General features: G+C 42.6%; 1 protein-coding gene across 1 annotated transcript in view; it reads right to left on the bottom strand.

Annotated features, from left to right (window-relative positions):
- Positions 1 to 22,212, bottom strand: part of bmp1a (bone morphogenetic protein 1a) — a 44,524-nt gene extending 22,312 nt beyond the window's left edge. Inside the window, exons 1-5 of the mRNA XM_029256734.1 lie at positions 21,679 to 22,212; positions 6,805 to 6,918; positions 4,522 to 4,665; positions 2,648 to 2,765; positions 796 to 974 (exon numbers count right to left, since the gene is read on the bottom strand). Coding sequence (XP_029112567.1) covers positions 796 to 974; positions 2,648 to 2,765; positions 4,522 to 4,665; positions 6,805 to 6,918; positions 21,679 to 22,045 — 922 coding nt within the window. The 5' untranslated portion in view covers positions 22,046 to 22,212. The remainder of the gene's footprint in view (positions 1 to 795; positions 975 to 2,647; positions 2,766 to 4,521; positions 4,666 to 6,804; positions 6,919 to 21,678) is intronic.
- Positions 22,213 to 26,640: the final 4,428 nt, after the last annotated feature.

The following is a 26,640-nucleotide window of genomic DNA, read 5'->3' on the forward strand; positions in this document are numbered from 1 at the left end:
GTCTGTTACAGTAACAATGGAAAAAATCTGAGAATTACAATTGTAAAACAAGTAAAGTAGAAGGGTAGCTCAAAATCTGATGTTTTATTCAAACTGACTGTATTTGTTTAAACAGGCAGGAATTTTGGTGAAGAAATGCAAGGTACACAACTTGCCCAAGGGTTTTTTTGTTCCGTCTGACAGGTTCTAGTATCACATAACGAAACAGAAGAAATATGACTGGAACTCTAGGCATAAAAATTAAGACCCTAGTCTTACTTTCCATTTTATTAAGCTTTTTTTCCGAATAAATAAAATAAATAAACACTGGGAGAAAAATTAGTCGTGCAACTTTTCTCTGATTAGTTTAAAGGATGGCTTAAGTTAAAGGGCATCCTGTCTAATTACGCAGGAACCTGTGGAAAGTATCTGCTGAGCAAGAAAGCCCTGTACTGCAGATGCGTCCCTTCGCTTTAAGATAAGAAGTGTAAAAGAGGAGGTTACGAAGATCAACACTGGATGATATGTGAATGAAATAAAGATGTTTTTCTCCTTCTCACAGAACAGATACTATCTCCCAGCCCATAGTTTTTCATAGCGAAGCAAACTCCAGCAATTTAAAATATCCTTTCCTTGTCTGCTGTCCTATGAACAGATTTCACGTCATCCTTCCAGAGGGTGGCAAATACATACACAAAGTTAAACACACAAATCTGGGTGTCCTTTCAGTATGAGCACACTGTCTGCTGGGTACCTATGATATGGAACAGGGCGGTTACAGGTATCTACAGGTGTGCGTGTGCACATGTGCCTCACCTGGCTGGATGTTCTCTCTAATGATGCTGACGTGGTCGTCCCTGTCGGGCCGCGTGTGCTCGTGCCAGAAGCCAATCACGTGACCCAGCTCGTGCACCACAATGCCGAACTTGTCACAGTTCTTACCAATGGAGATGGCCTGGGGGCCCCCGCCCCTCCGCCCCACGTATGAACAACACCTACAGGGGACAAAGTGCTCTGTTAACAAACCAGAAACAAGCATGGTGCATAAGTCAACAGATGGAGCACACATTATATAAATATCTATTCATATAATTGAAAAGTCTGCTCAGGGTGGACTGGAACTATACAAGTCACCGTACCAAGTTCTGGTAAAGAATTTTTTTACGACAAAATATTTCTTTGAATGATTGAAGCATTTATTACAGTTTTTTAACATGGAAGTCAGCTGGATAACTGGGTGCTTTATTCAAGTAAACATAAGGAGAAATTAACCAACAAAATCACGTTTTACTACCTTAAGAAACACATAAGCTCAGAGGATTGGTACATTTGTTTGATCATCCTGAAGAGAAATTACATTAACTATAACTGTGATGAATAAACATTCCCTTTCCTTTCAGTGAAATGGGAATTTACAGAATTGACACAGTTTATAGTGTTATTCAGTTGAATTTTACTGAATAACACGATGCAGAAAAAGACAGCGAGACTCTGGTCAAAAACACACAAATGAAAAAGAATATTTCTCATCGCTTTCGTTGTAATGATTTAAAGGCTACCTTGCTCTGCATATTCCATCCTTACGGGGGAAAGCATCTGCTGAGCAAATAAATAATGTAACGCTGGATACAAGACGACTAACGAGTGCTCAGCGAGACGGTATTTACTTTGACTCAGTGGTCACATTCAAAGGTCGTTTGTAAATTTAGATTTGCCCTGGAAAGGGACAAATAACTCTATATTTAGACGCAGTCCACAAGAAGATGGAGCGAGTGGATTTTTCTCATGATGTTTGCGGAACAGAACACTAGGCAGCCGAATCCTTTGGCGGTGCAGTGGACCGCCGCTCGAGGGAAAGCCTCTTTGCATGAAAGACTTCATGTGGGGGCCTTGTCACTCAGTACGCCCGTCACCCTCTAATTTAGTCACTGCCCGGCCATGCCCTCCTGGGACCCGTTCAAACCCCACATAGGAGCCTTGCGTGGAGGATCTCCCTGTCCCTCATCCCACGGCACCCTTCGAGTTTCCCGGGTGGTGGTCGCTACGGGGCTAGGCCTACATCACTCATCAACAGCTGAATGTGGAAAAGGACACTTCATTTCACTTGCTGTTTAACTCTCATACCCACGTCGAGCTTTTCTCTGAGGTTTTCACACTACTTAATCACTTTTAAATGGAGATTTTCAGCCATGTTTTGTATGAGAACAATGGGAACAGCTAAAGCAAAATGTGCTTTTTTCTTCTTCTTTTTGCCTTCTTTGTCTGAGAGATTTTTGTTTTTCAGAGCATGGGACACTGGGAAGCAGGACGGATTATTCTAGAACACCAAGGGTCTCACTCGGGGGCCGTTCCACATGGAACTCAGCGTTAAGAAGCGCTTCACTAGAAAGGATGCCAGGTTGCAAGCAACAGAAAGGCATTCTATACCAGTGAATGGAAGCAGTGTGGGGCGAGAGCAATTACCAAATCTCACGCTGACCTGCTTGGGCAAGGAGCAACGGCTGAGGGCTCTGGTCAAGGGCAAGCAAGGAAAGCCACTTTAGCCATTAGTCACGGCATTGCACAAACTGTGCTATATGAGTGAATCGGTGCACAGGACGAACCACGGTGGCTCCTTCCTGAGAGGAGGCCAACCACCCCCGCACCCCCGCACCCCCCACCAACTCACCCACACGGTCGGTACGTGAACACAATGTAGCTCTCTTCTTGCGTCCTTTCAATGAAAGTCACACAGGTGTGCTTCTCCCAGTGGCGCATGGCTTGTCGGAATATCGCTCGCTGGCTGCCTGGGGGTCGGGGTGGGAACAATTTAGGTGGTGGATGCAGGGTGGGAGTGTGGCCAGTATGTCTCAGTGCCACTCCTAGGCATGGTAAAGACACCCAAATGCCCAGATGTATGGCACTGGCATTTACCAGTTGCCTCTGCATTTGTAATGTCTCACAGTTTTTTTTCCCATTTTTACTGTCCAGATTGTGCACCAGCTTCTGTTCAAGTGATTTCAACTGGAATTCAATTCCATAATCTATCAGTGGCCATACTTCACCATGTGGAGCTGCTCTTAATATGCCTAAAATAAGATAATGAGACACATTTTGCCCTGAGAGAAAGGCTCCTAAATGTGATTAGTACAGCAGGGTAGCATATTAAAGTTCTGCAGGCTCCGCACCGGAAGCTTCTGTAGTGTTCTGCATCTTTTACATTCTCATTCTGCCTGTCTTTTAAACATAGACTTCTTTAAAGAAGTGTTCGTAAAGACTTCACCTTTGTGCCTCGGGGCAGTGAAGTAGCACTTTTGTTTTGGTGAGATACAGTTGGATCAGGCCACGGTCCAAGTACTGTCTGCATGGTTGCTAAAACCTGAACATTAACAAGATTTCTAAGTAGCAGGAAAGGTTACAATGCATATTTCATTGACCATCTGTTTTGGAAACAGAGGCGGTCACAGTTGACCAAATGCCAAATGAAATTCCTTTTCAGATATTCGACACTTCCAATTAAAATTTTTTTGTAAATTTAGTCAAAAATGAAAAGGAACAAGGACTTATTCCACTACTTTATCAGCGGGCAAAAATAGTTTCCTGTGACCAGTCAGGGAGTTATGTTTAATGGTAGTGTTCTCAGTGGTGTCACTAGGGTTGGTGTCACCCAGCGCGGTAACTCATGATGGTGTCACCCCACCCCCCCATGTACCTCCTTCCGTACCAGACCATAGAGAATCCTCAGTAATGTTTTCTGTGGTAACGTAATGTTACTCGTAAGTCGTAATTCCCGTATAGAACTGAATGTAACGGCAGTAGAAGTGACATAAACAATAGGCAAAATTAAAATTACACCTTTAAATTACAATATCGTATGCACAGACAAAACGATTTACATCCTCAAGTGAAAATTCGGTAACAGCAGAATTCGAAGTAACAACGTTAAAGAATTACATCAAAATTATGTTTATTTTAACGTTATTGACATATTTTCACAAATACTAATTACCACAATATTGTAGCTAAAACACCAGAAAATGTGACAGAATCAGCGACTATAAAAACACGATCAGCGACGAAAATAAGCGCGTGCTTGTAGAGCGTGCATACGACACCACGTGATTCGTAGCGTCACTGTAATTGGGTAATAATGAGAGCTCTGAGCGGAGCGCACTCGAAGGTTCGAAAAGTAAATTAGCATAGAGTTTCGGCCTTGTAGCTATATTGATCCGTATAAGGTGGGCTTTATTACGAAACATATTTTGTTCTTATAACTAACTACAGGGATCTTGGTATAAAAAAATACATTTCTGCTGAAACGCTATACAAAATTTTATAGAGTCATTGTGGTGTTACCCCCTCCGATGGTGCCGTACCCTCCACACCTTCCTAGTGACGCCACTGAGTGTTCTACTCATGCTTTAATGAAATTCACCAGAAATACATAACACAGGCTACCGAAGCTGTAAAATTACATTTTACACATAGTATAAGAAAATGAAATGCACTGAGATTTTAATGAATTGTATGCCGGTGTTCTATCTCATGCTCTTGGTTACTCACCACTGAAATTGCCACTGATTACATATGGAATGACCCCCTCCGGCCAAACCCTTTCAGGTCTGGAGGTTGCTGCCCTTTTCCTGCGGTGTATGCGCTGACCTTGAGGGACAACGCTGTCCTGAGTTGTTTCATTTGTTGAAGACCCTGCCATTGACAACACACAATAAGGAGCGACTCTAATTCAAAAACATGTAAAATATTACAGAAGCAATGGTGATTAATCTTGATAGTGAAGTTATTATTGTGGGGAAGCTCCAGACAGAAGAGATGACCACATGATGATCTGTCAAGAAATGTCAGCAGTGGTGTGCATTACTTCATATTCATTATTATTATTATTATTTAGCTGATTAATTGCCCAGGTGCCTTACGCAGCTGGACACACTGCAGTGAGCTACCTGCAAGTATCTACCCATTGATACAGTAGCACACACAAATCCACACAAAGGGCATATTAAATTCCGCAATTCACTTACAACATGCGTCTTTGGGCAGAACCTGGAACACCCAAACATGGGACAAACATGCAAACTCTCGACGCAGACTGAGCAAGAGTCAGACCTACATTTGAACTCATAGCCCTAGGGCTGTAAAGAACCAGTGCTACTCACTGTACCACCATACCGCATTTACTTTGTAGGTCACCTTGGTGAATAAGGTGCGTGGGCTAGTAACACTACATAGTATCCCTTGTAAGTCGCTTTGGAGAAAAGCGTCTGCTAAGTGAATAAATGTAAATTTACTTGCTGGAATACAAGCTTTACTGCTAAAAACGTGTGTGTGTTTAGCTTTAATTGAAAAAAATATATACTTTATTGTGTTTTTAGCTTTTTACAAAATTATTTCTTATCATAAAGCCGAATGTCTGCAAAAGCTTCCGGGATTATTCAGACTTCTTACAGAAGAAAGCGAACAGAAAAACAAACAATCCAGCTTTGCAGTTAATATTTAGTTGATGCCATTCTCCAGGGCAACTTACCATACAATTGAGGGGTTTGTATGCTAAGCTACTTACAATGATTTACCCATTTAACCAGCAGGGTATTTTTTCTATATCAATTCAGGTTTAGCATCTTGATCAAGAGCACAACAGTAGGAGTGGGATTTGAACTGGGCACCTTCTGATTATAAGGTAACAGCTCTAACTATAATGCTACACTTACATTTACTTGGCAGGTGTACATTAAGAAATGAGAATTAATGAAAATTCTTATTCTTATCAACACTGGACACAACACTAACATATGGTAATGAACAATAACTGCAAGTATTTGAGAAGCATGTTTAATAGGAAGGGGGGATGCAGTGGTGTAGTGGGTTGGACTGGGTCCTGCTCTCCGGTGGGTCTGGAGTTTGAGTCCCGCTTGGGGTGCCATCCTGGGTGTGTCCCCTCCCCCTCCAGCCTTTCGCCCTGTGTTGACGGATTAGGCTCTGGCTCCCCGCGACCCCATTTGGGACAAGTGGTTTCAGATGGTGTGTGTGTGTGTGTGTGTGTGTGTGTGTGTGTGTGTGCGTGTGTGTGTGTGTGTTTTTAATGGGAAGATCTGACAGCTGCATACACACATAGACTTAGCCTGTAGGCCCACAGCATGCAGAATATCAAGCAACTGAGACAATGATGATCTTAGATATTCAACCTCTGCTCTCCCTACACTTGCCTTACAGATGTTACATGCTTAAATGCACCATTGATTAACCAGCATTCAGCCCATCTTCTGAGGACAAGCTGTTATTCTTTTCTACATCTAATAAATTACTCTCGGTTTATTTGAGCATCATAATAAGATACTCATACTCACAGTGGAATTTCTGCTGCAGGGTATGAAATAATGAGTAATAACTGTGAAATGTATTGTGTAATCATCAATAAATGTGTTTTGTTAAGCACTAGCACAGGGTAGAGATAAACAGCCTGGACCACAACAGGTGCTCCCACCTACGAGCTCCTTCAAGAAGACCATTGCCAGGTGCTGCTTGTATCACTGGCAAGTGACACGTGGAATTTTTACACAATGTCCTTGCAGAATTTGGATAAGATTCTGCCTCTGGTCAGATGGACAGTCTGCTTTATTTTAGCTCTGTACAGTTAGATATATTTGCTAGATGATTGAAGGTAATGGGAGCTTGGCCCCATCTGAAATTTAAAATCACAATGACCCCCCCCAAAGCTTTGACTTTATGAAAGGAGCTCAACTGGAATATTATATCTACAGAAGAAGAGTCAAAACACCCTTCACTCACTGTGGGTAAATGTGTGATGTGGACCCCCTTTGTTGAACTTACCTGAAGATGTGCTGTTGCTACTCTGGACCGTGCCCTGACCCACATTTGGGAAGCTTTCCAACTGGAACATGCGCAGGTCATCCTCATCCAGGGCGATGTCTCCCAGAAAGGCAGCTGAGTGAGCAGAACACAAGAGACTTTCATTGGTCACACCACAATTACAAAACAATAAAAAAAAAAAAATCACAACAGCTGAGGAAAAACAACACAACGCAGGAATGTAAACTATCATATGTGCAACTTTTATTTGGACTGTGTGAAGGTTGGACCACACAGAAACGTGGCTCACAAATTTCTGTTGTTACAGTATTTAGAATAAATTTTATGGGAAGATGTGAGCAGGAACCACGTCGACCTGGTTGCACAAGACTGCCCCTATAACTAAACAAGAAAGGGTTCAGTAGGACATTAGTACTTTAAACAATACATGAAGTTGGTGGACTCAGCAGAAATTCATAGTCATGCACCAACTACAGTAGAAAAATGCATCTTTTATATGTTTTTTCTTTACACATACTAGATGTAAAATATTTACTCAGTGCCATGCAAAATATAGCACCTCCATTTAATTTCCCTTATTTGAAAACTAATTTGAATAGTTTACTTTTCAGTCTAATATGACAAAACACAACTAACTTAAGTAACATTTTAATCTGATCTTACTATACATAAATGAAAATTGTATCTCATCGTCATGAACAAGAACAGCAGCAAGAGTTCCAATTTGTTTAGAGCCTACATTCCAGTTTATAACTGATCATTACCATCTGTTTAATAATAGTATGACTTGATATTTTCTTGTGCTAGTGCAGAAATGCTATGCAATATTCTTTTCGAAAATAACAATTTGGGTTTAACTCCTTGTACTTCATTCTAGGTTTACTTCGCAGTCCCTTCCAAATAAATATTGACTTTATGTAACACCAACATTTATACACCCTCTTCTCACATGAGAGGGTTAAATTATCAATATTTCTTAAGAAAAAATGGGTTCCCAGACAAAAAAAAACTCTATTGAAATTAATGAAAATATAAAAATAAACAATATTTTTGAATAACAGTAACACCAATATCACTAACTCACTCATTTTTCTTACCATTTGTCTTGGTCAGGTTCACAGTGCCCTGGAACCTATCCCAGAACCACTGGGTGTAACACTGGGGGGTACGCCAGTCTATCGCATAACACCAATATACTGTATAAAAAAAGTATTTCTAGCTTGGCTTAATGATATATTTTCCTTTATTCTTAATCACTGTTTGTCCAACAGTCTATATATAAAGCAGAGGACATCCTGTACACATTTTGATAATTTGGCTCAGAGATTTTTTTTTTTTTTTTTATGAAACAACCCTGGGGCTTTTTGCCATTTGGTGAAACATCAGACTATTAACACATGGAAGAAGTGTTCTTTCTGAAATTTCTCTAACATTGTGTTTTTAAGAAAGCTGTTTTAACCTAGTCCGAACAGTTAGTGTTTTAAACTCATTTTGAAAAAGTGCTTTATCTCCGAGTGCTCTGTGTTCCTCTTTTTGAGCTAAATCGGCGGTGCTACTAAAGGCTCCTTTCCTGCAGCAGGTGTGGAGCACAGATTGTTTTATCTGGGGGCTGCAATTACAGCATCCATCTGAGGGGAGTGCAGTGTTTGTGAACTAAACAACAGTATTAGAAAGACAAAGAGAAAACACAGCGGAACGCTGAAGGAAGTCTCTTCCCTGTTTGAATGCTCTTTCAATAAAATAACTTAATTTTTATTCAAGCTCTCCTTATACCAGCCTGCACAACCGCTGAAAGCTGTGCAGAAATGTGATGTTCCCAAAGTGACTTGTTCTCCCTCTCAAGACTATTAGAAACAATGCAGTACAGACAACGGACTTTCCTTCATTCAACATTTTTATTGCCTATACATTTTATGATTGTTTGCCTTAGTGAACTGTTACGCATCAGTGTGCAAGATAGCCTGAAAGCGCCATAACAACTTCATTGCCCTGGGACTGAATTGGTCCTTTTAAAGACCTTCCACTGAAGGTCTTCTCACTAAAATAATGTGAGAGTAAAGGTGACTGGCATCCTTTATCAACTCATTTTCCACTGAGTACGGCACTAAAATGACCACGTAACAGGTGAAAATGCCATTTATCTGACCAATAAGCCCATTATACAAAAGGGTACACTACATTTTCATAACTTATTCTAGCAGTATTTTACTGTGTGACCACATTACATGAGGACTGAGCGTATCTAGGTTTGTCTTTAACATCTTAAGTTAGAAAATGGAAAAATTCTGGAAAAAAAACATGACTTTCAAATAATTACAACTTAAAGAGATGAAAATTAGGATCTTTAAAGGTCAAATGTTTGTTTCAGTGTGAGAGATCACATGGTTAGCTGAGTGCTGCTGTGGGGCAGTGTTGTAAAATCATTAATGGAAGAATAATTACTGATGCAGAAACCTGCACTAAACTTTATTTTTTTCAGTGCGGCTCTGTGCAGTGTCAGTATCAATATTTATTGTTCTGACATAGCTTCTGAAGGTTATAGAGCTGCAAACCGTTTGGTCAGTTACTGCCAAACACCTGTCTTTTGTAAGAGTGGCCTAGCATTGACTCTTGGCCGACCACTCTGCTTTTCATGAAAATGACCTCAGCTTTTAGTGGTTAAGCTTGCTAATAGGTGACAGCAACACAGAACAGTGTAGAGATTCAGGGATTGCATAAAAACGAGGTCTGGATCAAGAGCGCCATGGTTCCAGGCACTGTGGTGCGCAGAGCCCATCTGAGCAGGTCTATAATTCCTTGCTTCCTTTATAGCCTCAAGGACTTCCTCCTCTGTAATTAGAGAAACCCACTGAATAACTGTCGATTAAGCAGTATAGCAAAGAGCCAGGAGCTAGACATTTTCGAACCCTGTAATACATCGGACGTGAGACCGTTCCCAAACTGACAGTCTCCTTTTTTGCACAACCCATTGCATCACTCACATCGCAGTGGTTACGTCTTCATTACAATTTGTGCTGAAGCCCAGTGCCCCATTTGTGTTGAAGAATGAATTACTACCGTTTAGTGTTTCTCAGCAAGGTGCTGCTTCTTTTACCGAAACCAAGGACAAGGCTGCCAGTGCCAGCAAAAAAGGGTCTAGATAGAGCTGTGACAGAGCTGTGCACCTGGGAATTCCTAGCACCCCAGGGCAGACACACATTGTCGTGGACTGAACTCTAAAGAGCGCTTAACTAAAAGCCACCCGTTGAATTTTAAGCGCTGATTCTTTTTAGCTGCAGCGGTACCCTCGTATTCACCCGTGCATAAATTAAACAAAAAAACATGTTTTCCCGTTCTATCCGGTAAATATAAACAGCTTGCTAGTACAATAAAGCCTTGTTTTCTCATTTTTGGTCCATGATGTCCAGCACTACCTTTAAAGATGGTTTCCAAGGCAATTCACGGACCATAACTGTTGGAATTATATATTAATCGTGAGCAGTCTGAGCTAAATAGCTAGCATTAAACTATACTGGAGGGCATGTCTATTCATGATTTTTTTAACAGAACATTGTGTAAATCCTACATACTTTGTGCAGGATTTTTTTTGAATGACTCCTTCCGACAAATTCTGACACGATTCGGAGAAACCCACGCTCCTGGCTTGATGTATATTTCAGCTGAAGCTATGGAGCATTTCCCACACAGTCACCTTTTCTAGAAGGAGGCGAAGTGAGGGGGGAAGTAAACAAGCAGGCATGCTTTATGAGAAGAGCGGCTTTATGGGATTCCTCAATAAAGGCACTGTTCCTGCAGCCCGGGGATCCCAGAGGCCGGGGCAACACGCTGCCTTGGACAGGCCCTCCACACCAGCACACTCACAGGATTTATGGTGCAGCCAAGAGCGGAGCGCTCTGTCTACATCAGAGGCAGGGGAAGAAAAGGTCATTGGCCTGACTACGTCTATATTGCAGGACAGTCTACTGGGGTTGGATGGACAGTTTCCTACAATGCGAAACTTTACCCGTGACGACCGGCAGCGCTGGACACGCTTTCAGACCCAGAGCCAGACAGAGAACCGGGCTTCGATTAAATGTTTCCGGGTTCGTCTGCGAGCCTGGGTTGCTGTCAGACCTGGTCAGCCTTGTTGTGGTCTAGGTAAACACAATTCATCATCCAGAACTGGCTAAGTACATGAGCCCTAGGCATTTTGCCATCTGTCTGAAAAAACATGGCACTAAATGCAACAGCAAACGTTTCACCTTGGCATGGCATTTCGCGGGAATTAATAAATGTGGTGAAATACTGGCTACAGATTAAATGAACAGCAAGATTTTTTTTCTCTCCAGCACTGTGCAATGCTGGGTTTAAAGAGGACGTAAAAAAAATAAAAATGCATACGAAAATATGTGTGAGTGTGTGTGTACAGCTACAGACAATAAAAGCAGAAGACCAAGAGAAAGAAGAACTTGGACTGCTGGGTTTTCCAGTCTCCAGATCTATGGAAAAAAATATGTAGGTGGAAGGCAGCCGTGATATCCCCTCCTGGAAAATAACCAGCACAAAAAGGTCAAGGGGAGAGCTCGTTGCCGAACTTTTGGGTTAAGAAGGATTAGGACCCAAAACAGCAGCAACAACAAAGGTGTAAATCTCCGCCTGGAGGTCAGGCAGGCCCAGAGACAAGGTTTAGAATAGCAGGGAGGTTAATGGGATCCTGTAATTTGCACTTGAACAAAATGCAAATCACTGTAACTAAATTGCACTAACACGCAAATGCGGCAGTTTCACGTTGCCCCTTAATATAGGAACTCGCCACATGGCTGAGAGTTTTCCCCAGTGTCAGATACCAAATATTTATACAAGCCGAGAGTATGTATGCGTATTCAGATTCCTTTTTTCCTATCGCCATGCTTTTTTTCTCGCTGAAAATGAGAACTAGCTGTATCAGATGGTGACTAAAGTACAGCAATGCATTGGACAAAGCTGCAATCAATTATGAGAGAGAATTTATGTCAGAGATAAGTTAGCTCTGGGAAAGGAAGAGGGTGTACTGTTGAAATGAGAGCTCTTTTTTTAACCCTATAGTTGCAAAATTAATTGCTTGCATTTCATTTATGATGTTTTTACCATGAAAGAAGAAAAGGCATGTACATTTTCTGATTTCACTGATAACCCTTCTACCAATAAAGCACAGCAAATCAAATTATGCACCTGATAGCATGCACTGCCAAAGAAGTTTTACAGCTGCTGGAAAGTAGTTTTTTAATTTTACAAAGTGGTGGTTAATAAGCATGAGCAGGAAATCAGCCAACATTTCCTCCCAGTCCTTCTGCTGAAATTCACCAAGATGTTGGACTATTTGGGTTCCCTTGCTTTTCTGCCCAGTTCAACCTATACAAGCGTTGCCAAGTTGCCCAGTTGCCCAGGTGCACTCATGCTTTTCACTAGAAGTGTAGACCATAACATAATCCAGTCCTGCGGTGTCACAACCACATCATCACCTCTGCTAAGGACAAGTTACACAACTGGAACAGTAAAACCTGCAACAGCCTGGGCTCCACAGTCCAGGACAGTAAGCTGTGTGTGATTTCCGAAGCTAACTGGGGAGCAGAAGATAATCTTGCACTGAAAAAACAGTACGTACAAAAGGAGAAGACAATCTAAATATAATCATGGGGAGAAAATAAAAGGAAAATCGAGGAATAGCCAGTCAGACGGCAGGACAGACCGGCTTGCAGAAGGGCATATGGAGTCCTGGCATCACTGCATCTGCCTGGTCTCCTTCCAGCCCAGTTTGTTACATAAATGTCAACAGCTGTGGCCAGGGATCCAAGATGTCTGAAGCGTTGGGATTCTGCAGAATTCACTGTAAATCACTGCAGATTTTGACCGCTATACTCTTTCTCTGTAATGTCCTATGTATACCAGTTATGTGTGCAATGCATCCCTGTGGTTTGAACTTCAGAAATGAAGACACTGGATAACAGACGTGAGCCCTTTGGTCCCCAAGGCACCTGAGTCTGAAGGAACAACAAGCTCACCAGACTGGTCAGGGAAACACAGATTTCCTTCTGCCTCCTGAGACAAACTAGACAGCCAGGAGGGGCCTATAATGACAGGTGTGACAGATGCTCTAGTTACACAGCTAGAGGGAAAGTCTCCCTGAATAACAGCTAAAAATCCTAAAGTGCCTCTCGCTGCATCAGACTCCTCTCCATCTCCCATCAGCTAGCTTGTTCTTTTGCATTATGGAGCAGGGCTCTACTGAGTTGAATCTTGCCAACTCATGATCTGCATGGAAACAGCCACCATGTGTCAATCATCCTGCCACAGTTCATCAGGATCACCACCTATCACCTGGCACTGACTACCAAAGCCTTGATGTTGATTGGTTATAATGCCAGCTGGATGGATAGAGACTGGAATGATGATGCATTAAATGATATGGTGATGCCCAGTGCTACCTAGGTGCTCCGATAGAAAGCATCACATTTATATTCAAATGGGAGCTCATGGAATATTGCTGCAACAGGATTAACCATGACATCACCACAGAAGCTCAATCTGCATTTCATTACCACTGCATGCAAACAGCTCCTACCACAACGCAATACAGTTATACTTTTACAGTGAAATTTAAAATTTTTTTTTAAAAAAACCCAAATTTCCCTGGGTGATACACATAGGCTACAACTCCACAGGTTTCTCCTGAGGATCAAATTAGCTGCTGCTGGTTGGGTAGGATAGGGGATACATGGCACAGTAGTCTAGTAAATTCTGTGGCTCCACCTCCTTGTAAAAATACCTCCAGCTGGTATACCATAGAAAATGCTTACCTTGACAATTCCACACACTGCAATTTGGGTCAAAGAAGAAAAAAAAATTACATTTGACTGCTTATTTTAAAGGAATCAAACATATAATCCGGAGTTCAGTTACAGATCAGTTTTTAAGAAGGTGTGGTTTTTTTTTTTTCTAAAGAAGAGTTACAGAAAACCTATGCTGGTTAAGAACTGAAACAGATTAAAAAAGGATAAATCTGTGATTATGTGGCATATTTAATCACATTGTGGTGTTATTATTGAATTGTCATGCATCAGTGTTATCACTTAACTGGTGCTTTATCGTTATTGGCACTTATCTTGCCAAAACAGCCACACCGAGTCACACAGCTAAGGAACGCTAAAGGTTGTGGAATGATCCAAAATGCAGTCTCCGCAGGTCTGGCGAGCACCGCTTTCACTAGAATTTCTGGATGGGATTCAGCAAAGAAACCCCGACCTTCCCCCTTCAGCTACTCACGCACATGCTCAGTCTTCTCACAGTAAACTGTTTCAAGACCCATGACTGCATAGAACGAAGTATGGAATACACCACTTCATTTGTCCTCAATTATCTAAGTGTTAAAATGTTTGTTTTGAGCAAATGATCTTTTGAAAAAAGACGTAAAATGCCCAAAAACAAATTACATCTATAAAGCTCGCCGACATTTGTAAGGAATTAAGACAAGGAGAGCATTCAAATCAGAAATGACTTCCAGACGAATCGTAATCCACTGAATAATTCATCAAGGAGGCAGTTCGGCTAAATTACAAATGTGATTAAGTCAGAGATTGAAGGCCCACTTCACTAGCAGAGTTGGACATTCTCATCATCACTGGTTAATTGGCCATGAATAGAGTGCCTGAAATGAACGCTCTTTAAGGCCTTTTGCGATTGCTGTTGGCACTTAAAGCATAATTGTTTCCAGTAATGAATTAAACACCACCTGCCTTTCTAAAGCAGAGGAGGTCCATAATTTAAGGTTGTAATTACCTATAGTTGGCTAGAGTAGCCTGTAAGCAAAACAAACATTAGTCATGGTAAGATGTAGTATAACACAATGTCTTTTCTCCTCAAATAGAATGAGGACTTTGGAAGAACACAGCATTGACAGCATGAAGCACAGAGTATTAATAATAAAGGGCCCTTCGGAGCCAACTTGCACAACTGCTAACAGAAGCGCGTTAGTGTTCAGGGCGTTAGTGTGCTTTGCTGAAGTTCCTTTATAGCTAACAGCTGACTGGAAAGCTCTCAAGGGTTAACAGTCCACGATGTTATCGGAGCCCACTGAAGTTGCACATCTTGAGAACAAGTGTCTCCCTTTCAATTACTGTGCCTCACGTTTCTCTCCGAGATTCCTCTCAGCTGCAGTATGCGTATTCTTGAATCTTTTCAAGCTCTTAGAATTAAGACTGCCTGTGCATTCCCCACTTAATACATTCTGATGTTTTGTTATTTTTTTTGGCCCGAGTCACTCATTAACCAAAGTGGAGCCCACATGTAGTCCCAGTACTGGTGAATTAAAGGGTGCCGAACACCGACATAAGCAAAGATGCTGAAAGAGACCACCACAGTATTCCAAAGCATCTGCTTGACTGGCTGTAACCTTGACCTTCTGTTTGCCCTTATTATGATGCTGGCTGCTGTTGTATTTGGAAACTATCAGCAAATACAGGGAGAGCGGTACCTTAGCCCTTAGACTGGACCACCAAAGCAGCCCGTAGGTTTACCTTATAGGGATTTCCCAAAAAGTAACTTGCAACCCTGGCAGCAAGTAAGAACTGAACAAAAAAAAAAATGTAATTGCAATGCAGAGGGATTCCTGGGATATTGACTAGATTAAATGCATGTCATTCAGCACGCCACGTCACTCTGCCTTCCGCCGAGCAGCACGTTTTCCATCGGGAACATTAACACATCGCAGCTCCTCCAAAAGCATGAAGCTCTTGGCTCCCTGCTAACAGACATCTGCTTGTAGCCTGTTGGTTATCCTCTCAGACCATACCTTGGTTCGCTATAATGTGAAAGACTCCTGCACCCATAAAGTCAGGCATGTCAGGACAATGGCCACAGGAAGGGCATCCATCTCACCCTCTGACTGCTTAGAAGACTGAAAAAACAGAACCCTACAGCTGAAAAAGTTCTCCTGGATGAGAAGGACACAGATACATTCAGCACAATGGAGACATTTTCTTTTTAAGCGACACTGAAAACGTATGAAAAAACAGGCTCATCCAAAGGCACAGATAGAGGCTGGCCTTTTCCTTCTAGAGTAAATGTTAAAGACAGTCATTGTTTCTAGTTCCGTGGCTTCCTATGGAATAATAACACCCAAGTGAAAAAATGATGAGCGCTGAGTTAACTGAAAAAGAATTGGGGTGGCGGCACAGATTTTATTTTATTTGCATTACGTGACTGGGATTGATTTTAATACAGCTCCTCATCTGGAGGATTTAACCCCTGCACCTCAGCTGCAAATGAGGTTATTCTCATTAGTCCCCCGAATGTGACCGTTGGCCCAGTTAATCAGCAAATGATGGCACATGTAACTGCGAGGGGAAATTATGCCAAATAATTTCACACAGATCTCCTGCCACTGAAGACCCATGCCACTGGAGGAGAATAATAATCTAAAGTTCTGATCCAGACCGATTGATCAAAGCTTAGGCACTCAATTCGGAGTTATGTTCTACGGTGAACTGTGAAGCTCTGCTGGAGACACACAGCAGTGTGACAACTGAAGATGTTGGTCTTGACAGTGCTAACTTGAATGTAGGCATTCATGCATGCGAGCACACACACAGTGTTATATATATTCTCTCTCTATATATATATATATGTATATACACACACACACAAATTACTGTGTACTTTTGCTGTGATCTGCTCAGAGCTTCTGTGATATCACTGGTACACTGCTCTGGTTGTTAGAAACATGGGTCATCAGGATGGACAGTAGATGACACAAGCTTATCATATCCAGCAGCAAACAAATCAGGTACTCTGAAGCATTTATAATGACCAGCAGTTTCTTTTTTCAGTCAAAAACCGATGGCTGAAACTTCCTACACTGGAAGAAAGCGAGTTATGTCATCTTGTAATCTGATTAGTTTTTCGCCTTAATGTTCCATCAGCAAGTCAGCATCCTTCTTCCAACTGTCAAAATCTTCCTTTAAGATCCCACTTTTCTTCTAGAATGGTGTAATACAAAGTTTATAGGTTATATTTAACAAAACTTTTGTTTGAAGAAATGCAATTTCTTAAATGTACCCGTAAGTGTAGTGTAATTACATGATGGAAAGGCATTATTTCACAGAACCTGGTCACAGTTGCAGACGTGCCAGGAACCAAAAGGTCAGAATCAGAGTCTGGAAGGCTCCTTCTCGTGATAAATTGAGATGGCAACTGGTTTCAGGGTGACTACGGAACTGGACCCAGCTGGATGATTTAACTACAAGGAAGATCCTTACAGTTGTGCTCTTGCTCAACATACTAACCCATTTATGCAATATGTTATAATAAGAAGTATTCAGCTGCAAAGATGAGTGGTGTAGAACTGTAAGAACTGTATATTGTCTTGATCAGCAACTAAATAACTTCTGATTTTTATTATATTTAAACACCGCAATGTTACTTTTAAAATGTAAATACCGCTGAGTAGAGAATGACTCAATGGAATTCACCGTCTTGGAAAAGCATTGCTCACTGCATAACCGCATTACACGACTACCAAACTTGATCCGAGTCCAAGCAGAATTAACTTTATTGAGTGCAATGAGCAGCTATCACACTGGTAAAAATGTGTTACACAACCATCAAGCTGGTTTTGAGAAGGGCACTGGATGCAGCTAAATCACAGTGCTATACAAATACACTTCCAGAAGGAGAACTTGAGATCTTATGCAGTGTGGCTGGTGACGTGCAGTGAGTCACATTTTGCAGCGTCTCTAGTTGCTTTTAGCTAAAGCTGGTGTCCTGGGAAGACTTCTCAACGTTCAACAGTATCCCACCATTGCAAAGAACAGAGTCCAAATCGGATCGAGGTCAGAGAGTGCCTTCCCCTGGATTACTAAACACAGCACGCCACGGAGTGTGACGACACGTTGGCGGGACGTGGAGGGGCAGAAAGGAGAGCAAAGTGGATCTAAATATGCGCTGAGGTAGGGAGCAGCTATTAAAAAGAAATCTGGGATTTTAAACACTTTACCAGCGTGGTGAACATCTGCAAAACGGACGAAGGCGTGAGCTCCGAGAAGAGGGACCAGATTCGGTCTTAGATTAAGGTGAATTTCTGGAACAACTCAAAGGCCGACAAATATTGATGTAGTAGCTACACCACACATGGCTGTACCTAAATGACTAAAGATCACTTTATAGCACAGGAGCTGAGGAACTAGTGCAACCCCTCCTTTGTGATACTATCTTCTTGGAAGCACAGTCCCAGTATGCGGGCAGATCTCAGAGCGCTACCTGTTTCCTTACCTTAACTAACACATTCAAGATGAATAAAGAACTACTTCTCTCCCCAAGATGGTGGTAAGTTCTCAGTGAGCTGGGGAGGGGGGGGGGGGTCTATCTGCAAGACAGCATGTTTTCCACAGAGAACTGGGTGATCCCACAACCTCTGAATTGCTCTAAACAGCGCTGCTGATGCCCACAGTGTCCGTCCTTCTTGCTGACAAGCCATTTTCTCTAAACAATCACCAGTGCAGGTGCAAACAAGTCATCACTGTCACGGGTTATTGTCAAATCCAACCGAAAGCATCCAAATAGAAAGAGCCCACGTACGAACTAGAGGCAGGAATGGATCTCCCTTCCGCTGTGTGTATTTAACAACTATGTATGAATAAGGGAATACACTCAGCCCTTTCATAACAGGGTTCAGTACAATGAAAAAACTACGACAACAGCTTGCATTTACATTTATTAATTTGCCAGACACTTTTCTCCAAGGTAAAGTACAACACGCACAACCAAAGTGCATTTCACCAACAGATAGAGAGATACAGATGAAGATACGTGATTCACAAACTGTCACCAAATACCACCGTTTTTGCCCATATTTTGCACAAATAGCTGTATGTCAAATAGACAAGGAGTCAGTTTTTTTTTTTTTTTTTTTTTAAAGAGATTAGCAATAAAGGTTTATGGAGCAAACAGGATATCATAAGAGAATGGAACTGAAAAACATACGCATACCTTTATTCATACTAGCGTCTTGTTCACTACAGTGGCCTTTTTGTCTTATGCTGTTATTTTTCTTTCACAACAGATATTTTAACCTGTATAGTCGATTCTTGTGACTATACTGTTGCTAAATCTAGTATTTTAAACTTTACGGCACACTTAAAACAATGACCACGTGTGTACAAGCAAGGTTCGAATGCTGATGGTTGGACTCCTATCTTTGCACGGAGACAGATATTCTTTCAAGCAGTTTATTAACACAATAACAATTGTTTGGTAACGAAACCAACAATATAATTCCTACTTTCTATCACATTGGCAATGTCAACCAATCACAACCATCAATTAAAGCAAATGTAATATTACAACTGAAAGAGCAGATTTTTAGTTATTATTATCATTATTTGTTTAGCTGATGCTAAATGCTTCTCAGAGTGTGAAGTTACAGTTATTTACATACAGTATATACAAAACTGGAAAATTTTAACCTGAGCAATTTGGAGCAGGTACCTTGCTAAAGGGTACTACAGCAGGAGCAGGGATCAAACATTTATCAATAATGCTACACAGAGGCACTAATGACATAGTGTCCATGTACTTCGCAGAGTGAAAAACATAGGCAGTGATCTTGTAAGCTTAATTTCTTTATATATATCCATGAGCTAAATTGTCATAAATGTCTCTGTCCAGGGTGTCTTACACCCTATATGCTGCCTTAATAAGCTCCACACCACTGCGACCCTGCACCGGACAAGCAATTTCTGATGAATGAATGAATGAACACATAACATTAAAAGACAAGCTAGAAATACATTTGTTACAAAAAAGTGTTGATGTTATCATTGCCATGCATAAAATACAATTTTTTCCCCCGGTTTTTTAACATGTTTTCCGCTCGGGAACCGCCCGAATTTTTCCTTCAAAAAAAAAAAAAAACAATGGTAATTCGACCCCCTCCTCCCCTCACAAAGGGAATTCAGCTAACGGGGTGATTTCATGGAACAAGCGTAGGTGAGGAGTGTGTGTACAGCACTGACTGTTACTGTACACGTCCTTCTTCACACTCACTGGGGGGGGGTGGATGTCAGAGACCGAACTAAGGGCAGCAGCAGGCGGGTTTTTAAGGAAAACCAAAATGTTTACGTAGACTCGAGTGAGGAAGCAACCACTTACAGCGCCGCAAAATCTCTGACGCACAGACAACATTAAAAACGATCATGTTGAGTAAAAATGCTGACATGATGATGTTCCCGGCCGTTGTCGCCTACGGGCAGAGCTGTCAAACACGTGTTTTTGTTTTTCCTGTCCGCGTCTCCTCCACGCTTTTCCCACACGAAGCCCCCCGGAGCCTAGTCCTGAGCTGGGGAGGGAGGGGACATGATTCGCGGCCCCTCGGATTTCACAGCAGACACACACTCGCACACGCACCCAACGACTTTCCAACCGACGTTCGCAACAACCACGACACCGACCGATCATTTTATTGTTCGAACGTAAAACAACAACTTGACAACAACTGGAAAAAGCAGGAGTGTTCAGCGAAAGTTTGTTCCCCGGGGCCGGGCGGCAGGAGGGGGAAGGAGGGGCAGGAAGGCCGAGGAGAGAACCGGGGGAGCGTAACGTGTGGCCCCGGCTGACAGAAAAAGTGACCCCAGCGCAGCCCCGGTTCCGTGGGAGCGGCGCGAGCCCAGCGGCGCAGGCGCTGTGTGGCGGGTGGCTGCGCTCTGCCTCTGCCGAAGGAGAAAATAAGCTCTTCCTGGGGGAGAAACACTACTTATATGTAACTCGAGCTCCTAATTCAGAAACGTTTTCCGCTTCAGGCAAAAAGATGAAAATAGCCATGCGTTTGGATATCTATCTAACAGGCGAGATTTAATTAGTTTAACTGTAGCCAATTAGTCCCATGTAGACTGAGCCACCGGGGGGGCACGGCGACTCGTTGCCATGGAGATGAAGGCTGTCCCAGGACCCCTTCCCCCTCCCCTCCGCAGATAGTGAGCCGGTCCCCGGTGGTGTGGATCGACTGCTGTCCCCACTGGACCCTAATGGTGTCCCCATGGTGTCCTCAACGGAGCTACTAGTGTCTCGACTGTCGTCCAAGAAGACCGGCGGACACCACCGGACGTGTACGAAACGTGTGCCAAGTTTTGCAGTGTCCAAAAACAAAAGGAGAAGGTCATTGCGAGTGTGAAAATTAAATACAAGCAACGGCAAAAAAAAAGCAAGGAGAACCACCGAAACGGGACCCTCGGAGGAAAAGTTTGGGCCTGTCTTCGTCTACCTCGGAATTATTATTATTCGCGGGCAGTTCGATTGCGGCACAGTGTGATTTGCGTTAAAACAAACGGACGAAACTAAGTCGCTGAAAGAAGTAGAAGAGCTCAGTAGTTTTTCTGACAGATTCTGTGTGTGAGCTTTTGTTTCCTCTAACAGAAATACCTTCGGTGTTGCCTACAGATGGACTAAGTCGATGTGTGTACTACTGTACTGTAATGCACTGTAGAAAAGTTTTTTTTTTTTTTTTTCTAGTAGCGTTTGGCTGTGGAAAAACAGCCGCTCACTTACTCAGCGTCTTAACCACATCCACTGTGGATTTTTTTTCAACGGCAAAAAGTGACACGAAACGAAACACTATCCTTTCGGGGTGTTACGAAACTAAACACACGAACAAATCGAGTAAAGCCGAAATTAAGAAATGTTTCCTTTCTCCTCGTGTGGCCCTTTGCTAAGTAAGCGGTGGAAATAACACATCTGTCATCTTAAAAACCGTGTTTCTTCGCTGAGCGCAGGACAGCAGAGGTACAATAGCGCTCCCGAACAGACACACAAGGAGCGCGCGCGCACACACACACACACACACACACACACAGTGTCAGCGAGCCTTACCGGCTTTGCAGGGATCCTTGTAATCGATCAGGTCGGAGGCACTCGGGGGCTCCACGTCGAAGCTCGGCTCGTCCTCGTCCACATCGGCCGCGAGCAGCAGAGCGACGAGGCACGAGAGGAGCAGAACGCAGCGCGCCGTCGGATGCTCCATGGGTCTGGAGTGGCTCCGCTGTTCAGAGAAGACAAGAAACGGAGAGGAAAAGAAGATGAGGAATGAGAAAAAGGGATGGGGGAGAGAGAGAGAGAGAGAGAGAGAGAGAGAGAGAGAGAGACGGAGAGGAAGAGAGAGAGAGAGAGAGAGAGAGAGAGAGGAATGGGAGGTTTTGGGGGAAATGAGATCTCTCCGGAGGGCGGGTTTTAAAAACATCACAGAGCTCTGCCTCTTCGGCGATGTCTCGATTCTGGGACAGCGAATCGCTCCCGAGGCCGGGCGCGCGGTGGGCGCGCGATGGGCGCGCGACGGCTGCGCGCAGCTTCGCAAAGTTTGCAGGAGGAGGACGGAGCGCGTCTCGTCACACACGGGCTGCTTTATCTGAGCTGCAGGAATGCGTGCGGCACACACACACACACACGCACGCACGCACGCGCACACACGCGCGCGCACAGCCTCCGGACTCGTCTTGACTCATCCGCAAAAATCATGTGTCAGCCAACTCACACCAAGCTCAAGCTCAACAAATAAGCCATAAATGAGTGTTGAAAAAGTAAGTGATAGGTAATAAAATGCCATTGATTTGAGTGCGCAAGCCAGAGATTTCAGAGAAGTTTGGGCGAGGCGCCGTTTTTTTTTTTTAAATTTTATAATCATGCTTTGCATTTTATCTTTATCTAAATTTAAAACACGAAGTTGTCGATTAATGCCCTAATAGTGGAGCAAAAAAGAGGAGAAGTGATTACGGAGAAATGCTCTGACTACTGAGTACTGTGTTGGGTCCAGCCGCCTTTCACTGGAAGTAATGAGGAACTCGAACCCAAGGAGCACAGGACCCTTTTCCCTACACCGTTCCTAAGAGTCTTAACGATTGAAAGTATCACTTTTTTAAAATGTAAAAGAATCCAGTTTAAAAGTGACTATTATTGTTTTTCTGTCACAAAATCATGTTATCCAGACTCATAATCCATTCAGTCCAGTATGAAATCATAATCCAATCCAGTATTCAGTTATGCTATCTAGCAGTATAATTACATGATAATCGCAATAAAAATAATTGAAAAGACTTTGATCAGTAATGTAAGATTGAAATGATATGGCTGCACATAAATCGAGCGTAACAAATCCTAAAGGAAGTCTCAGCTCCAGTTTGAAGGTTTAGAGACTTACCAGTGCCTTATCCACTGGTGTACATGATGGACACTGGGAGAAGCACAGCCCCCACCTCTTCCCCTGCCCACACTCGTCTTTCATATGAGGAGTATTGCCAGGAATGTATAGGAGCGTATGATTCAGCTAGTCAGCACAATGAACATTTCTCTCCAGTGGATATCCCTGGCCTTTTATTTTTATGATTGTTTGCACAATCCTGGTTTCACCCAGTTTCAAGTCTGAAAATGTTTCTTTTAGCTGGCGTCCACTGCAGGGGTTTTCTCTGTGTATGAGTGGTATTTTGACAGTAAAACAATGGAGACGTACTCCTTTATCCCTTCCGTTTCTCTCCGTAAACACAAAAGTCCAGGCACACAGAGACCCGAGAACCCTTGTGGCAGGTCATTTGGACAGAAGGAACAAGCTGTGCAGTGTGGATTCTGCAGGGGGCTGAGGAGTAGGGGGCTGCTAAGGAATTCTGCTGTCGCAGCACAAAATATAACCCTGCCCACCATCCCGCTGTCCTTGCACGTTTACCGGCTACAGCAGTGTGTGCTGGGAGGGATCCTCCTTCTCCCGTGTACTGTGTACTGTGTACCGTGTGTTTGCAGATGCTGGTATCATGTGGTCACACCCTTTTTTAATATTTGCTCAATGGAACCAGTGACCTATGAACATGACATGCACTGTAACCATTCACTGCAGAAAATATATATTCACAGGCACTTTGAGGACAGCATTTGACTGGCCAAGACTTTCTGAAGAGCTGCTTACCCCACTGCTGAAAAGGAACATGTCCTGCAGCCCTCAATTTAATTAGCAGGTGAGCATCGCTCGGTGCTGCTCTTTCAAAATACGGTAACTAATAGTGTTTGAAAATATCATCAGATGCTGTTTGGACATACCCTAGAACTGTTTTGTACAAATTTAGAAAATATTTAATGAACTCATGTTTTGTGTATAGAGTTCAACACATCAAATGAAACGTGTAAAAACAAGCCAAGAGAAATATCAGACTGAGCTGATATGGCATCAAAGCTGTCGGGCAAAAACAGTGTTTCTAAATACATTTCTCCTTTTGGTCACAACTGGCTTCTCACAATATGTTCTTACCACATATGTGAGCTGAAAATTAGCTGTGAGAATTTCAGAGAGGAGAAGGCTGACCTGAGACTGTAGGTCTGGTATAAGCAGCTGTCATCAGCAGGAGCAGATGATGTGTCTGTTTCCCCATGGAAGCCTCAGCAGGAGACACGTGATAGTGGCTCATTGTGATGTGCTTCAGGATGAGCTTCAGCTCCATGATGGAGGGAGGACAGGAGGACCTGTACGGAACCAGAGCAGGATATTCGGCATGGCTGTATTACTTCACCTCTATGCTGTTCTTCACGGCATAAAAAGAGCAGGTTTTTGTCTAAGCTCAAGTCTGGAAAAGGTCTACGTGTGTCAAAGGCAGCCTGTCTCCTAGGATGATACCCTTTCCAACCAGCGGAATAATGCACCTAGGAGATCCTGCTGCAACTTTATGCTATCTGCTGTGAGTTTCTAACTGAGGGTCAGGCTTAGAGGAAGCTCTGTAAGTCCTACAGTATAAATTGGAAAGTGTTTATGGATATCAGGAAAGTTCAACCTAAAAGTACACGTGAAGCCGAAAACTAGTTTAAAAAGGAAAGATGTAAACTATTCCGGCGAGCGAGATGCAGTGCTTTGGTAATGTTAGTTTCTACCACTGCTAGAGCCGTTGTCTTGCATAAGGTGTGTGCAAGTAAAATATGGAGGTCTGCCAAGCAGGTATTATACAACAAAAAACTACTGACAAACGAGTGCTTATCGCAAAGGACCAGCCTGAATGAAGGTGAACACTTACACTCTGCATACTGGACTGGGCTTTTTTGCTTTTTCCTCATTCTAAATATTCTAGACACTAAAAATTTCAGGAACCGAGGGTTAGCAGACTCATTTTAAATGGATTCCTTGGTGTTTTCTTCAGATCTTTTGCAGATACCCACCTACCATTTTATCTGATTTGCAAAAGCCGGCCTACAGTAAGCACAAGAATGTGTTTTAAATTTCATGAGAGGTTAAAATCATCTTCATTTTGTTGTGTATCGACTAATTAGGGCAGGTTATAGTTTACATTGTTGTTATTATTCAAATCATTTAAAGTTTTAGTTCATTCATTCATTCATTCATTCATTCATTCATTCTCAGGAAACACTTGCCCAGTGCATGGTTACAGTGGTGCAGAGCCTATCTCAGAATCACAGGGCATGAGGCAGGGTATAACCTGGATGGAATGCAATTCCATCACAAGGCAATCACACACACACACACACACACACACACACAGAGTCACTGACTCACTATTATTTGCTGACAATTAGAAATTATTTCAGGATGTTCCAGAATTATCTTTGTAATACTGTAACATTGTTAACGTGTAGAAAATGAAAAAGCACACCCACTCTCATATAGAAGGCCTTCCGTAAGAGAAGGGTATGTAGGCTATCAAGTGACCCAGGTCGATGGACAGTCATGATCGGTTGCTCTGGTTGCTACTGACATTGACCTCTGGATGTTGACCTTTTTTGGCGTCTGGCTGTGTAGAACATGTCCATCCTGGCTGAGGCTCTGCTGCAAGAGCTGCTTACCTCTCATCAGCTCACCCAAACATCCAAATCCCTGTGCCGGTTGACTGAATCCTGTGTGGAGAAACGGTTTCTTTAGCATGGGAGATTGGGGTTCAGTCATTCGTTCTCCTTTGCAGAAAGGTTCACTGCACTAATTCACTGCAGTTACAGTCAGAACTGTGGCTTTAGTCTGAGCCACGTCAACAAATCTGTAAATTTTGCTACAGTTCATCATGCTAAGCCCATAACCTAACACTAACTCAAGGAATGTTTTAAGCCTTCTCCTTGGTTGACAGTTGAACCTAGTGGAAGGCTCATTAAGGGGATGTGTGTCCTGGGGTGGCCAATTTGGCCTATTGAAGAATCTTCTGAAGGAGACAACAAAAGGATGGTTGTCTGGTTGGGTTTTTGTGCTTGACTTGTGAAGTGAGAAGTGCCATTCTGTGGTTCTTTTCATAGTGAACAGGGCATTTGTTTCATGTTTGGGGAAAAAATAAACTTAATAAATTCTATCATCACTGCCTTACCATCTCCTCAGAGTCCCGTGCTTCCAGTGTCCATGTCTGAAATAGACTTTTCAGCTTTTCCGATTGCACCTCAAGTGCCTGATATGGACATGTTTTAAAGTACAATTAAATTAAAATTAACAACGAGAAATCCTAAGAAATAAAGGAGTGGGTGCTCTCATTTTTTGGACTACTCCTCTTCTAGTAGCTTTGACGAAGTCCTTACCTTGAGGAACACATGTTGTGAAAATATCCTGCTGTATGTGTGGATTATTGTAATAACGATGAGTCATGTATTTAAAAACAAAGAAAAAAAGAACACATTGTAAGTCACCATGGAAAAAGTAATTAGCATATACATCTAGGAACAAAACTTCACGTTAATTCACAGAATCTACCTCAACCTAAGGCTTCTTCACAAGAAGTTCCTGGCTACATCTCAACTGTGTACTTTCATACATTTATTCTGTGAATGCATTTATTCCAGGATACAAGTTTGCAGGAAGGGGATTCTTGCAAACTT

This window comes from Scleropages formosus, chromosome 12 (genome assembly GCF_900964775.1).
Source record: "Scleropages formosus chromosome 12, fSclFor1.1, whole genome shotgun sequence".
Taxonomy (NCBI): Eukaryota; Metazoa; Chordata; class Actinopteri; order Osteoglossiformes; family Osteoglossidae; genus Scleropages; species Scleropages formosus.